General features: G+C 43.3%; 1 protein-coding gene across 3 annotated transcripts in view; it reads left to right on the forward strand.

The window, feature by feature from the left end:
• The window catches only part of WBP1L (WW domain binding protein 1 like), a 61,165-nt gene that overhangs the window by 30,726 nt on the left and 15,408 nt on the right, over window positions 1-15,031 (forward strand). Inside the window, exon 1 of one of the 3 annotated variants that reach the window (XM_074908435.1) lies at window positions 5,453-5,619. The exons of 1 other annotated variant lie outside the window; for it this stretch is intronic. In XM_074908435.1, coding sequence (XP_074764536.1) covers window positions 5,593-5,619 — 27 coding nt within the window. In that variant the 5' untranslated portion in view covers window positions 5,453-5,592. Of the gene's footprint in view, window positions 1-5,452; window positions 5,620-15,031 lie in introns of those variants that run through there. One more of the 3 variants, XM_074908436.1, reaches the window with a different exon arrangement.

Below are 15,031 nucleotides of genomic sequence, written 5' to 3' on the forward strand. Positions count from 1 at the left end.
GGCTGTCAGTTGTTCAGGATTCAGCTGGAATCAAGATTCAATTGGAATCAAGCATGCGCTATTGCCATTGGGGCTCTCTAACACCGAGCGTGTTGAGGTGCGCAGCCTCTTCCTCCTTGGTTAACCAGTTACTTGGAGACAAAGACAGGTGACAGCAGTGAGGTTGAAATGCACTGTCCCTATTTGCTTATCTCGACTTAGTAAGCTGCAAAAGTTTCTTTCACTTCTAAACCACTGAGCTGACGAAAAGTGATAACAGGCAGCAGGAAAGAAGGACCTGCCCAAGGACAGATTCTAACTACTGCAAGCCCTTGTGCTTCATTGCACATTAAAATGTATTGATCCAGCAGGCTGGTTGCAGCACTCTTTCACAAACCAGTTCCAAAATGTATGGTGTCTTTTCCTGCAGTTATTCTTTGCTCTCTTCAGCAATGATTAAGTTAGCTTGGCCTGACAAACAGTAAATTCAACTTCAGTGTCCTTGTTTGTAGTTGAACTGGGGACCCACCTTACCCCACTCCTAAATAACACAGTAGTACTAGACACAAGGGGTCTGAAGGTTTGTTTTGGGCCCTGTGTCCTCTGAGCAATAGAGTAGATACTCTGGGTCCCATAGGTGCTGGGAAATTATCAGACTGACCTGTTCCTGTTTGTCTTCTGAAATTTGTTGATGACATTCTTTGTAGGCAGGGCCAACGCTATATGGTACATGAACTCAGGACACCTGGTCCTCATGGAAAGTCATCGTGTTCTTGTAATGGTGCTGTTAGGGTGGGGAAAATGGCCCTTCACTCTTCAGGGTTCGACAACAAGTGGGTGAATTTTGTGGGCAGGTGGTCAGCCAGAAATGGATTCCAGGCAGATCCAGCATTGCACTGCTGTTCCAGCACTGGTGATCTCCCAATGTCTCGTGCTGGTTTTGCTAGCAAGCAAGCCTCTTTAGAACATTTTCTGTCCAGGCCGATAGGTCTTGGTTGTATCTGGACGTTGTTTTTATTCTAGAGAAGCAAAGATCTGCTTTCTTGCCTTTTTGTCTGTTTCTTTCCCTTTTTTCTTTATTGCCAGAGCCATCTCCAGGATGGAGGGAAAGACAGGGGAAGACAAAGTCGCCCTCATTCGGGTTGCTGCTTTCACACTTTGGTTCGAGTGCCTGGCAGACTTGTGTAGTCTCAGTTCTTAGCACCCAGGGCTGTGGGCTGACTAATGAAGGTGGATAGCTGATGCTCCAGGGATGCTCCTGTTACCAACATGAAAATAACAGTGTACTGGGGCAAATGGAAGAGTCATTACATAAAATTGTTTCAACTTTATGTATGGTCAACCTGTATATATACAGCTGCAGAACCATGGTATTAAAGTTTAATTGAGGGGATATTACACACCACCCATATTTACTGTTCAAAACCTCTCCCTGTCTAGAACTCTAATAATGGAGCAACTGAGAGTAGCCTTGTGCTTCAAGCCTGACAGCTTTGAGCTGTGCAACTTCAATTTTTGTTCCAATCATGTTGTCATAACTGGTTTATCTAAAGGGCAAGCTGTCAACTCTGGGGGTATCAAAATGCATAATTATATCTCGTTTGCAGCCCAAAAAGCCAACCAGATTCTGGGCTGCATCAAAAGAATTGTGGTCAGTAGGTTGAGGAGGTGATTCTGCCCTCGTGATACCCCACCTGGAATTCTGTGTCCATCTCTGGAGCCTCCAATACAAGAAGGATATATAACTGTTAGAAGGAGTCCAGAGGAGGGCTATCAAGATGATCAGAGGGCCGGAGCACCTCTCCTATGAGGACAAGCTGAGAGAGCTGGGCTTGTTCAGCCTGGAAAAGAGAAGGGTCGGGGAGACCTCATAGTGACCTTCCAGTACCTGAAGGGTGCCTACAAGAAGGCTGGGAAGGGACTTTTTACAAGGGACTGAAATGATAGAATGAGGGGTAATGGGTGGAAGCTGAGGGAGGGGAGGTTTAGATTAAATATAAGGAAGAAGTTTTTTACTGTAAGGGTGGTGAGGCACTGGAACAGGTTGCCTAAGGAGGTTGTGGATGCTCCATCCCTGGAAGTGTTCAGAGCCAGGTTGGATGGAGCCTTGAGCAACCTGGTCTAGTGGGAGGTGTCCCTGCCATAGCAGGGGGGTTGGAACTAGGTGATCTTTGAGGTCCCTCCCAACCTAAGCCACTCTATGATTCTGTGATCTTGCTGGGTTACTAAACCTGCTTGCAAGCATTGCTTGCCAGTGTCTGAGCTCAAGAGGCAGAGCGTGTTGGGCTTGTGAAAGTGTCAAGTAGCATTCTCTGCTTGACATGATGCTCAGAGCAGATGGCATGTTCAGAGAGCAGTCCTTAAGACTGATAAAGCCTAGAGGTCTTTATTCCCCCTTCTTCAAAATAAACTTGCTCACCATTATCCTGTAGCAGGGTCTGCACCGACATGCCAAAAAAGGATGGTTGGTGGCTTCCTAAACAAGCAAATTTTCAAAATAACGTAGATCCCACAATCTCTCCTGACATTAGCCCTGCCTTTCAGGGCTCTCAAGAGATTAATCTACAGAGAAACAGTAAAAGCTTGTGTTTGCTCTGTTTGTTGTATCTCAGATAGGCACTCTTGTGTTATAGATGGGTGGCCTTTGCAGATGTTAAACTCCAGGTTTGTATAAAGGAAGTAAAACCCATGCTTGAGCCTGCCTTAGAACTGCTCTTGCTTTCATTTAAAACAATTATTACTTCAGCTCTGGTTTCCCCCCAAGCAGAGAGCAGTAGAAAATTAGAAAGGTTTTGGAAATGGGCAATAAGCAGCTGAAGACTTTGGGAAAAGATTTTGCGTTAAGAGGTTAGGGAAGATTGATACCTTTTATAAGAAGATAGCTAACAGGTACAGAGTAATGAATGGGTGAGAAGATGGATGGGGACTTCTGTTCCCACCTGCTAATAATATGAAAGTCAGATTAGAAGGTGGTGAATTCACTCCTGATGAAAGGAATTATTTGTTCACAACCACTGTTTATGAAACTCATTACCACAAGACAGAGCATTGGGGTATGCACCTATGAACTTTAAAAAAACAGAATAGGAAGTAAAATGATACAAGTTGGAATATTCAAAGCAGTTGCAATGATTAGGAGAATCTAGGTGTTTTGAAAAGGTTCTGAGTGTTGTATTGATTAGGGTATTAGAGGGGTATGAGCTAACTTGTTCAGTTTGGTTTTCTGGTATTTGGGGGGTTTTTTGTCCCCCTCCAGGGCTTTTTCCATAGTCACCTATAGCAGAGTTTGTGGAGCCTTGCTACTGACTGCTGTTACTCAGAGACTGGGAAAGAGGGTGGCTGTTGCTGCTGCCGTCAAATGTGGTAATGCCTGCTTGCAAACCACCTTTTTTGTGTCAGTCTTTCCAGGATTTCTAAAATAACACATCAACTAGGATGCTTTTCCACTAAGTTATTGCCTTTGATAGTCCTTCACAACTTGTCTTAGATCTGGAATGATGTTTTGCCTTTTGAATATGTGCTGGGGGAGAGGCGGGTGGTTAAAGTTAGATTCCTTCTGACAGTAGGGATTTAGAAATTGCTGCATTGGCTCAGCCCTGGGATCGGCCTAGGCCAGGGCTCTGGATAGCAACAGCCAAAACCGGGTATTTCAAAGGACAGTGTGAGGCCACAGAAGAGATTACTAAAACAGAAAGCTGTCCTTTTATATCACTGGTGTTTATCCATAGAATTGAAAAAGCAAAGGTTGAGAGTTTGTTTGATCCAAGAGCACAAAAGCTGGAAAATCCCATTGCCTAGCTGATGCTAGTTAATGTTGATGTTTTGTATCCTCCAGGAAATTATGTATGTGCCTGTTTTCTCTTAGGAAAAACAAAGATGTCCTTACCTTAAACAGCAAGTTTATATGGTGGCTTTAAGATGGCGTAAAAATAAGTAACGCTTGTATATAATCTCTCAGCCTATTTGTGTAGAGGACACCCACAGTGGGGTTCTCATCTGGGAAACAACGCTGAGCTGGGCTGGGAGGAGGCAGCAGCAGTGGTCATTGAGGGGTTTTGGCATGTGGAAAACGGGTGTCTTTTTCTGACACTGCTGCAAGCTATCTGGCTGTCGGGGGTGGGGTGGTGTTTGTTCTGGTTTGTTTTTTGGTTTTCCTTTTTAAGTTTTTTTCCCCTGCTGTTGCAAATAAGCATTTGTAAGAATTAGATGTGGTTTCCCTCTCTTTTCTATTCTGAAGTCCTGAAATTATTGTTAAAACTGCTACTAAAAAGGGATTCAGTGAAGTCTCTATGGAAAAAAAGTTCCTTCCCTCATCAAATATTTGAATGTGTCAAGCTCCAAAAGCCAGAGAGGCCAAACAAGGGGAGTTGCCCCTTTCTCACATATCCGTGGAGCTGCTTCTGGGACACTTGGGAGTGGTAATCGTGTCCTGGTGTCGTGTCCTGTCCGTCGTCCATCCCGTCCTCATCCCGACAGACGAGGACAGCTGCTGATTAAAGAGAAGCACGAAAAAAAGAGGTTGCTGAACTTTCAAAATGGAGGTAGAAAAGGGAGTTAAATTTAGATTACCTTCTTCAGTATCATCTCCTACACCGCTGTGGAACTTGCTGTACTCCTTGCTTGGGAGAGGACAAACAAGACATGCCATCCTGGGCACCAGATGATAAATTTGTTTATAAGGCTTAATTGCCCCTTGGCATGAAAATGTGAAATGAGCTCAAGTAGAATGAGAAACCTTTTGTCAGGGCTAGTTGTGTTTTCTTTGGGGAGAGGTGGGTTAAAATGTCTTCCCATCACCTGTCTGAGGCTGGAGAAGCCCAATCTGGATCCTACTGAAATCAGCGGAATTGTTGCTGTTTCTTTAGTGAGACAGCTGTTATCTGGAGGGGCTGAGTTGAGCCATGCTGTAAGAGTTGCTGAGAAAAAATGGGGTCGTGGTGGTAGGCAGAAGAAAGTATGGGAGTGTTCTGGATCTGTGACAGCTTTACCCAGGTCTCTGGAGTCTGGAGGTACATGGAGAAACCATGGTGGTTGCTCCTAGGGCTCCAGTGCTGTTCAGCAAGCAGCATCAAACTTTGCTTTCTCCTCAAAAATAGATTAAAAGTCTATTTTTGCTTAGCGATGATTAAATCATCACTGAGGAGCTGTCGGCCCTTGCCAACGTTTTTCACAGATTCCCCTCCACTTGCAGCATGCAGTTAGGGAGGAGAGCCAGGTCCTGCGCAGGCAGTGCTGCCCAACAGCACGCAGGTCCCGTTTGCGGCAAGCTGCCTGGTGTTACCCAGCAGCTGTCTGAAGGTTCAGGGCTGCTGCTTTTTTTTTTTTTTTGGTTATTTTTTTCAGAACTGCCCGACCTGATGTCATTTCCCTCTTGCAAACACCCTGGCTGGTCTGCGTCTGAGATATGTCACGGAGAGTGGGAGGAGGAGGAGGGGGAGCCAGTGAGTGCGTGCAGTGTCCCAGGACCCTGTTTACTTTGCATTCCCAGCTGAGGAAGCCCTGGTTTAAATAGGATCGGAGGAGCAGGCTGCCCACAGCAGATGAGGAAATGGTCACTCCGGGGCTTTAAATTTCTGCTTTTCCATGCGCTGGTGCGGAGGATGAGCCTGCAGGATGCCTTTCCTCCTGGGTCTCAGACAGGTAACCGGCTTCGGTGCAGTGGGAGCTGCTCACTCAGGTGGAGGATGTGACTGCTTTTATTTTTATTGCACCCTCCCCAAGGAAATTTTTTCTGACTTTCCCAAAACGGAACTGTACAAACAGCACATCCCCACCCGTGGCGTTTGATCGGGGAGCACGGTAGCGTGAGAGCCTCTTTTTATTATCAAGGAAAGAGCGAAACTGCAAGCCAGGGGAACAACGTCTGTTGTTGTAGGCTGTGCAGCAGGGTGGTTCTTTGTGTTGAGCTCCAGTGCGGTTTTTGTTTGGTTGGGTTTTAGGGTACTTTCTACAGTCCTTAACATGGAATTGTGTTTAGATTGCTTAAAAACATGCCAAACTTTGAACCGTTTTCTTGTGCGGGCAGTATTTTGAGTGTTAAACTGTGGGTTTTTTTTAAAAAAAAAAGACATGAGAGACATATCTCATCTCTGACCAAGGTCATGAAATGGAAAACGGCAAAGTACTGTGACCCCCAGCTTGGTGACTTTTTAATTGTTCTGGGAGAGTTTGAGTTTGAACAAGAAACTTGGTATAATTTAATAGCTGGTAATGTCGAGTGGAATGAGAAACGGTAGCAATTGCCCAGCTGCTCCCCTCTGGAGGAGGTGCCAACTATTTGTTCCTAGGCTCAGGGAGAGCAAACCCTTTTTTTGGTCTTGGAGGCACGTCTGTAGGGGAATCTAACTGTAAACTCTTCCCAGCACTGCTGGGATCTGTAATCCACAATAAATAGATATTACATGATATCAGAGTGCTGCTTGCAGTTTTTCATTTAGAATTACAAATTCAAGATCAGACCATAGCATGTTTTAAACTACCTACTTTCAGCTGTTTAGAAATGAAGGCAAAAGCACTTAAGCACACTGCTGAGTAAATAGTACTGTCTTTTTCCTTGTCAGTTCAGTTTTTGGTGAAATGCAGCTCCCCCCTTCCCTCCCACCCTGCTGAACTGAAAACAGTTTTACATAAGAAACTACCTCTAGTACAATGACCTTCTGTAATTGAATGCAATAGCTATAATAACAGTTCACTTGTTAGCACGCAGGGCAAAGAGACTTTCTCTAAAAACCTCAGAAGTCAACCAAGGAGGGGAATTTGGGCATGAAGTCTGAACGGCTTTAGGTAACTCTCAACTTGCAGTGAGACACAGGCTGGCTTGAATGTTGAGATTGCTTGAGTTTCATGGATGTGTTTTTATCTAAAGTTCCTATTTCTAAATCAATCTTTTTGTTTTAGAGAGGTATTTGGGATGATTGAGCTGCTGCATAGGGTATAAACCAGAAGTTGGGTGTAATTTGGCTTCATTTGTTCAAACTGTGAAATCTTGTTAGCACAGTGGGCTGGATGGTACTTTTTTCTCTGCTTTTAACTTTTCGGTGTGGATGAGAGGCATTTACAGGAAGCAGAAAAAAGGTGTTGCCTCTAGAACACAACAGCAAAGCTGTTGACTATTTTTATCCACTAATGAAGGATATAATGGGAAAGAGCTGCTTGTGGAGCTGCTTGAACTTTTCTCAGTTTGAATAATTATGAGTTTTAACAATTTTTAGACTTAAAAAACCCTGTGTTTGTCCTGCGTGCATATAGCATTCAGAAATTTCTTTTTCTACTTCTAAAAAAGCAGAAAAAAAAGGGTTGTTAGTGAACAGTGCTATTTAAAAGTGTGTGAGGAATTCAGGAGCATCTCCTCACCTCTATTGTCTCTTGTGTTTGCGCTCGGACTCTAAACGCTTGATTGTCTGGGATGTCCTTTGTTGTTGTTCCCACTCAACACAAGGGGTGCTGATCCTGGGCTGCACCTCGAAGGCACAGGGCAGAGATGCCGAGTGGGGTGCCCTCCCGTGAGCTGCGTGATGAGAATGAAATGGTTTCGGTGAAAGCCTTGGCTCCCCGGGACAGGCACCCCTTGCTCACTGCTGCACCGCACTAGCAGGTTCCCCTGGATCTGCCTTCACTTCTTTGGGACCCAGTGGCATTGCAGCACAACAGATGGACTGCCAAACACATGGTAAAAATAGGGTGTTTGGTTTGGGTTTTTTTATTTTGTTGTTGTTCCAGTGAGGATGAGGTTTAAGTGCCTAAAAAGCTAGGTCAGCTCTATCTGACATCAGTGCAATATGAGTGTTTAAAGCTTCTGTCCCAAGAAACATAATTGTAGAGGATCTCTGCTTTCAGTTTTAAGTGAGCATTTCCTTTTAGGGTTGCAGGTGGAAGCTTGAACATGTTCATCTAGTTCACTTCATAAATGTAAAAGGAAAAAATGTCTGAAATGTTGGATTCCTAACCTTTTAAGTATTATTTTTAACTGCTCGAGGCTTTCAGTGTTGTCAACTGGTGGTTTAAAATGACAAAATACAAGACAGCCTCCTCAAAGTTGTAATTTCCTAGAAGTGTCTATCTTTAATGCGAAAGGGCTGGGACTACAGCTGGGAAGCTTCTAGCAAGGCGTGAAGGAAGTAAACACTTTCACGTGGTGCTTAAAACACGAATGTGCAGTTCTTAGAGTCTGAAAGTGAAACTTGTGATAAACAAAAATGAAACCTGCTCATATTGAAATATATCGAAGTGTCCATGATCTGTGAAAGGACAGTGTTCCTTTAAAGATTGTTGGACTATTTCTCCAAGATAAATGGATGCATCGGACCAATTTGTTCCTCGGATAAAGGTTAATAAAACCTCAGAGGTTCTGCATCTGCTGGGGGTGAAGATGGGTCTGCTGTGGCTGATTAATCATGGTGATTTAAACATAATTTTCCTGATGCTTGCATTAGCGAAGCAATAAACGTTGTGGATTAGCATTCCCATTTTGGAGATCTTCATTGTGCCTGGGACAGCTCAGAGGCACCATTCCTCCCCCACTTATTATACTTCAAGTATTTGGATGTTTGCACTTCGTACACTTTGTTTTGCTGAATGTGGAAAAAAAAAATAATTGTGGTGGGTGTTCTATGAAGAAATGTCCAGACTTGATTTATTTCCTGGCCTCAGTTGTCTGTCGTAAGGCAGGCTTACAGGAATTTATCCCCTGTCATGCTGGCAGGGTTTGGCACCCGAAGTTCCAGTAACTCCCAGCAGTCAAAGCTGGTTTCATCTTTACCAATCTTAAGTGCTTTTGTTAAATTGGACCTTCCAAAGGCACAGCACTTGCTTAGATGGTGTTTTTTTTGCTTTTATGTTCCAAAGGACTGACACGTGTAGTGTTTATGAAGATGGGAGATGACTGGGGGCTTCAGTGCATGATCAGCCAGGTTGGCATCGGTCCTGAGCTGCCTTGGTGATCCAGAGTTCCCCTGCTGTTCTTCCGGTCTTTGCTGCAATCCCACCTACTGTCCTTCTCTGAAGGGATCTAATGATATTTTTATTTAAGATGAATTTTGATTAGGAACTGGGGAGTAGTTGGCAAACCAGGAATTGTAGTAAACCCTATGGCAAGATTTATAATCCAGCCTAATATTTTCAGTAGCAGTTTTAACTTACTACCACTTGACTGTCTTATCTGAAAAAGATGCTTATTTTCTTTGGTAGCTTTGTGTTTGAATTCTCATGAACTATTGCTGATGGGCTTGGCTAACCAACACTAGTGATAGTCTGATATGTGAGTTTGAGTAAAAGCCAAGTGGTAACTCATAGTGGGTGTCAAGTACAGGTTTTTTGTTCCTCTTGGTTGTTTCTAGCATATTTAAGATAATGACAATCACTTCTGTTACTCTGAGTTTTTAAAGAATATATATGGTTCAAATACTGATTGCAAGTTACTCAGAAAACATATTTTAAATACATTTTTCTGAAGATTGCATCACTTGCTTAAATCCATCCTGCTTCGTTATGGGTGCGGCTGGGTACTGAAAGCAAGGGACTGCTGCCTGTGAGTAATGAGATTAGTGAAATAACTAGGTCAGGAATTTTTTTTTTAATTATTAAATAGATGCTTATTACCGAAGTCCCCTATGAGACCCGTGAAACCAGAAGGTCTGAAGCGATCACAGGTTGAGCCTGAGTCCTGCTAAAACCAGTAGCATCTTGCCCTCCAGTGGATGCCAGTTTGGCAGTCTTCCTTCAGCCTGCTGCTGGGCTTTTCACTGTGTCCCACTGTTTGTACGCCTGTTATTCAGATCCTTACCCCTGTCATTCTATTATTAATCCCCATCTCTTCCAGCTCAAATAGTAATTTGCTATATAGTGCCTTGACAAATGCTGTACTGAATTTTGGAGAGAATAGAAAATTAGAGCAGGTCTAGAAAAACTGGCTATTCTAGAAGAAAGGAATGGCATATAACCTGCTGTCAGTAAATGCAAGTCACACTTCAAAGTGTTTTTCGGGGTGTCTGCTGTATTACCAAGGTTAGGATGAATAAAATACTCTGGCAGGTTGAATGACACAGAGGCTACATAAATGCAAGGTGCTCATATTTAGGGTAATGGAGGCCAGATTTATGTGGAAAGAGGAGACAGAGCAAAAAGCTAAAACGGTTATTAGATCTCCATGATATCAGCCACTGCTGGTTTTGGTTACCTGGTTAATGCCAGCTAAGGAGTCATCTTTTGTAAGTGGTTCACTGCCAACTATGCACTTCTGAGCGTGGGCACTGGTGTGTGTTGCTGCAGTTGCACATATTAATTTTCAGCTTGGAAAATAGCCACAGTCTGGAATTTGCTCATCTCCATCTTTCTTCCTTTTGACATAGCAACAGTGTTCCCAGGTTAACTACTTACTTTGGAGAGTAAAAAAGTGTGAAGTGTCTTGATCTTCTTATTGTAATGGTACTCTACTGTCAATCAGTTCTTATTTCCCTCCGTTTCCTACATTGGCTTCAGATGGAATAAATCCTAACAGATTTACAGGTATTAAACCCAACCATTTAGTACTGAAAAACTTTACAAAAGTAGGATAAGGAGGTCTGATTTCATCCTTTCATGCATAGTAGCGCAGTTCAGGCAACGTACAGACCTCCATGAATGCCTCCTGTCTTGATCATGCCCCAGATTTTGACCTTTGTCACATAGACCTCCAGTATAGGTCCAATACTAAACTGAAAGGTGGAGAAAATAATTGGCTTTTTTCCCTGTCACTGACATTAATGTTTGCTGTAGCTTCAGATGTGACAACATATGGCATTGCCTTGAGTTCTCTTATACCTACCACTGCTGGATATTTTAAGGATTATTTGTAAAAGCACTTGACAGCAAAAGTGTGCTACTGGCAGAGTTGCCAGCATGGTTGTGGGTTTATCACAAATGCCAAGCATCAACAAGAAAATAAGTTTTTAAAAAAATCTTACTTTTATTCAAAGTTGCTTTATAAAGTTTATGAGAAATGAAAACTAATCCAGAATGCTACTTCTAAAATACAAAGTGACTCTCCAAACACACCAAGATGAGGTCTTCCCAACTCAACCAATTTCATGAGAAAGAGCCTGCATCAGTCTTAGCAAATGGCCTCTGTTGGACTGGATGGGGAGAGAACACAGACTCCAGGATTGCAGAGCCTTCTCCTGAGAGCTCCCGGCTTTGGAGTGTGCATCAGGGATCCAGTGATTCCAGTTTCTCAGATCTGCATCAGCTTTTAGGATGATGCTAAGGAAGCAGTGATGCGCATGCAGCCTACAGTACTGCTGCTTTACAGGACAAAGCCAATCCTTTGAAATTAGCTGGAAGTCTGTTAGGGTTTGCAGGTGGAAGATAATGGATGACATGTTCAGGCTTTTTAGTTGCAAAACAGGAATATTCTGCTCTAATGGAGTTGAATGTTCTTTGAGAACAGACCCATGTAGATGGTGCTTAGTAATCCTGTCTGGGGGAGTCTACCATTAGCTGAACAAAGGCTTGTGGAGGAGGGTGTACTTGCCTGGGCAACAAGAAAACAAAACTCTCTTTTAACAGGGAAGCCTGCACTGGAATGTGATAGCCACTGGCTACTGATGAGGGAAGTGCTTTAGGAAAGAAACCTTCCTCCTCCCTTTTTTTTTTAAGACTACCTAAAAAACCCAAAAACCCCTCTGCAGTAGTTTGGTAGAATCTTCATGCTGCTAAGAATGATTAAAAATTGTTACAAGCACTACTTGCAGTGGAAACTAGAAACGAAGGCAGGTCACTAAAATGTGAGTGCTCCAATTTTGTTTCTATGAGATTTTTTTCCCCCATATATAATTTTCTTGCCTATAAAACTACTCTTTCAGTCCTGTGCCTTGTCCATGCCTGTTGGTGTGAAAGAGGAAAGAGTGTGCCTTCATAGCACGAGGACTTGTGATACGTTTCCAGAAGACATTTAGATTCTAGATAAATATATTGCTGGTATGTCTGAAGTAGTTACAGTTTGGCAGCATATGACACAAAGAATGAATGGGAAGAGGAATTAGAAATAATACAACACTGATAGTGTGAGAAGTGCAGGCTGGGATTTAATTAGAAATTGAAAGCTGATTGAAATGCTTGGTGGTAGGCAGAAGTTTCCTAACAAAAAATGTCCCGATCTTTGTCATGGCCTGTAGTGATGGCAGTGCATAACCTTTTCCTTGGTTTGCAAAACAGTTCAAGAACCTGTACGGTGGCTCAGCTTTACACAGAAATGAGTCGTGACTTAAGTGGGGAGAGGAAAGAAGACTGAAACACTCGATCCAAGGGAGACACCTGTAACATGTCACAAAAAACAATGCTCTCCTTGTAGTGGGATCTTTGCCTAGTAGACTTTTTCTGAATATTTGTTGCCTTTATGTTTTATCTCTTTCCCTGTGCTGGGTTGAGTAACCTAGTGTTGGAGGTAGCCATGCTACAAAGCGGGGGTCAGGCCATGTGACCTGCTGGGATCCTTTCCAAACTAAACTATTCCTTGATTCTGTGAAACTGTTTGAAAGCAAGGGTGACAGTTCTGGGTCTGACACGTGGCACCAAGTCTGATGGCTCCATGTTCCCAGAAAGCCATTGGTGGCCAGGCTGGCAAAGGGCTACAGAAAAGCTCCAAGAGGAGCTGCTTGGACTTTGAGGAGCATGGCTAGTGGCCAGAACTGCAAGGACTTTAAAACCCAGGGCTTTCTGAACTGTAAGAGCTGAACACCGACTGTGGGACTATTCAAAGGTATGCCTTTGAATACACATGAGCAAGAAAGATGATTTCTCTTGGTTAGTGTGTAAAGAAGAAGCTCTGGACAGTAAGATTTAAACTCCACTTTAGATGGGAAAGCAGGGTGTTGCTTGAGACTTGATCTCCAAAAGCAAGTAGGAACAACCTGCAGAATACCAACCTACCTGCTGAAGATCTTCTGTTCAACATGTACACCCTCATAGACCTGCTTGCCAGTTGGGCTAACGAGAAACAACCCTACACATAAGCATATGGTGTTGTGGAAAGGTAATTTTGAATATAATAAGGTTATGAAGAGGGCGTCAGGAAGTTCAAATAGAAGTATAATGTGATGAAAGTCTTTGAAAACAGGACTACTCCAAGTGGGGAAAAATATAGTGATGTTGAAGCTGTTTTATGTTGCTGCTGCCAAACGACACTGATGTGTGTTCCTTACTGCTGCTCTTTGAAGCAGACAACACTGAATGGAACAAATTTTGGGGGAGTAAACGCAGGTGGTCAAAGACAGATCCGTGTTGGGATGCAGAGGAGTTCCTGAAATGGCCCTGTGGGACTATTTCACCAGCTCCATGTGATTTATTTACTGGTTCAATAGGTCACATTGATCCTCATGTGTCACAACTGCGGACCCCAGCTGGTCACTTGCTGGCTTGTGCATTATCAACAGGATTGCAATTTTGCAATGGGATCTTAATTTCTCAATTCTGTTGATGAGAGCGCCAAAATCTATGCTGTTTGTCAGTTATATTAACTCTGCAAGGCCAACAAAAATGAGGAAAAGTGTAAATAAACTAGTAAGAACAAATAAGAGAATAGATGTGTCATGTTTCTAGTTCTTTTGCTGACTAAAATTACAATTTTCTATATGAATAGCATGTCTAAAGCAGAAAATACTGTGCTGGCTCAATAGTGTCTCCTAAAAGTTGCTACAAGCTGCTGCAGTTGGAGATGGAAACACCTCCTTACCCTACAGGAGAATGTTGTGTCTATTGTTGGCACACAGTATCTCAAGACAAGAATATTAAATGTTTGCCTTTAGCTACCTGTAGTAAAGCAGTTGGACTGGTCTGTCCAGCAAAATGTTCTACTCTGCCTGGAAAAAGAAGGCAGGCACCCCCCCAGCCTGTTGCCTCTGTGGATGACTTTTAAGGAGATGGCCCATTGGTGCTTTTTAGGGCTTGTTGTGAAAATCATGATACCAGTGGAAGGAGAGGGAGCAGTATATTGTATGCTGAGTTGTGTGTACTGAATTCTGCCCTCACGTGATCAAAAACCCTTTCAAAAGTTTCTGGGACTTCTTAGGAGAAAAATGCAGTGTGGGATCTTTTTCTGTTGGAACTGTAGGTGGTAGGAGGTTGTTCTGCTTTTAGAAGTTATATTGCTGCTGTAGCGTGAGTGCTCGGGTGAGGGACCCACAGGCCCAGTGTTGGGGAGGCGCAGCTCTGACTGGGATGCTGCGTGGTGGGGTAGTGCTGGTGCTCCCCCAGATCCCCAAATAGACTGACTCTCCTTAAGAACTTAGGGCAGGACTCCTCCATTGAGACTGCTGGCTTGCATCACTTGTTCGGTAAGCTGGTCCATCATTTGAAATGGACTTCGTATTTTGTGCATATGGTGACCCAACAGAGGCTGGTGGGAAGTGTGGCTGTGGTGGACTCACATAAAATAGAGGAACAGTGCAGTTCAGCAGGTGTTGGGATCCACCGATATACATTCCTGTAGCCTGCTGGCTGGGTTTTGTCGGGCTTTTCTGTTTGGTTTTTTGAAAGGTGGTACTTATAAATTGAATTCTTTCAACACATCTTTCAGTAAAAAACTCCCCACATTTTCTTCGCCTTATAATAAATTTTAAAGTCTAAAATTTTCACTTTCTTTCACTTAACGGGTTTGTTTGTAAACCAATGTTTTTTATTGAGATCTGTTTGTTTCTTAAGAAACTGTGTAGTGTCTTCTAACTTCCAGGTTGCCCTTGAGCCTATTAGAGGATGTACAAACGACAGCCTGTAAAAACGCCTGTTTTCCTGTGTTTTGTACTCACACACACCCCCCCACCATGTTTTCAAAGTAGTGGGAAAGTGCAGACTTTTGTGAAGTGATGCACCACATCAGGGACTGAGATCTTGCACTGTAGTCCTTTTCCATCTTGAGTGTCCTGAGGACCTGCTGGGTGATACTGTACAGCTGATTTGGCTTTGCTCCTGGACCACTACACTATTCCGGGAAGAAGTTTTACAGGAATGCTGATCTTATGTAAAGCACACGGCTAATTATGAAGGAATCATTTTAGATTGGAATCTCGCAGGAACATACTGT

Source organism: Athene noctua, chromosome 5 (assembly GCF_965140245.1).
Source record: "Athene noctua chromosome 5, bAthNoc1.hap1.1, whole genome shotgun sequence".
In the NCBI taxonomy this organism is placed as follows: Eukaryota; Metazoa; Chordata; class Aves; order Strigiformes; family Strigidae; genus Athene; species Athene noctua.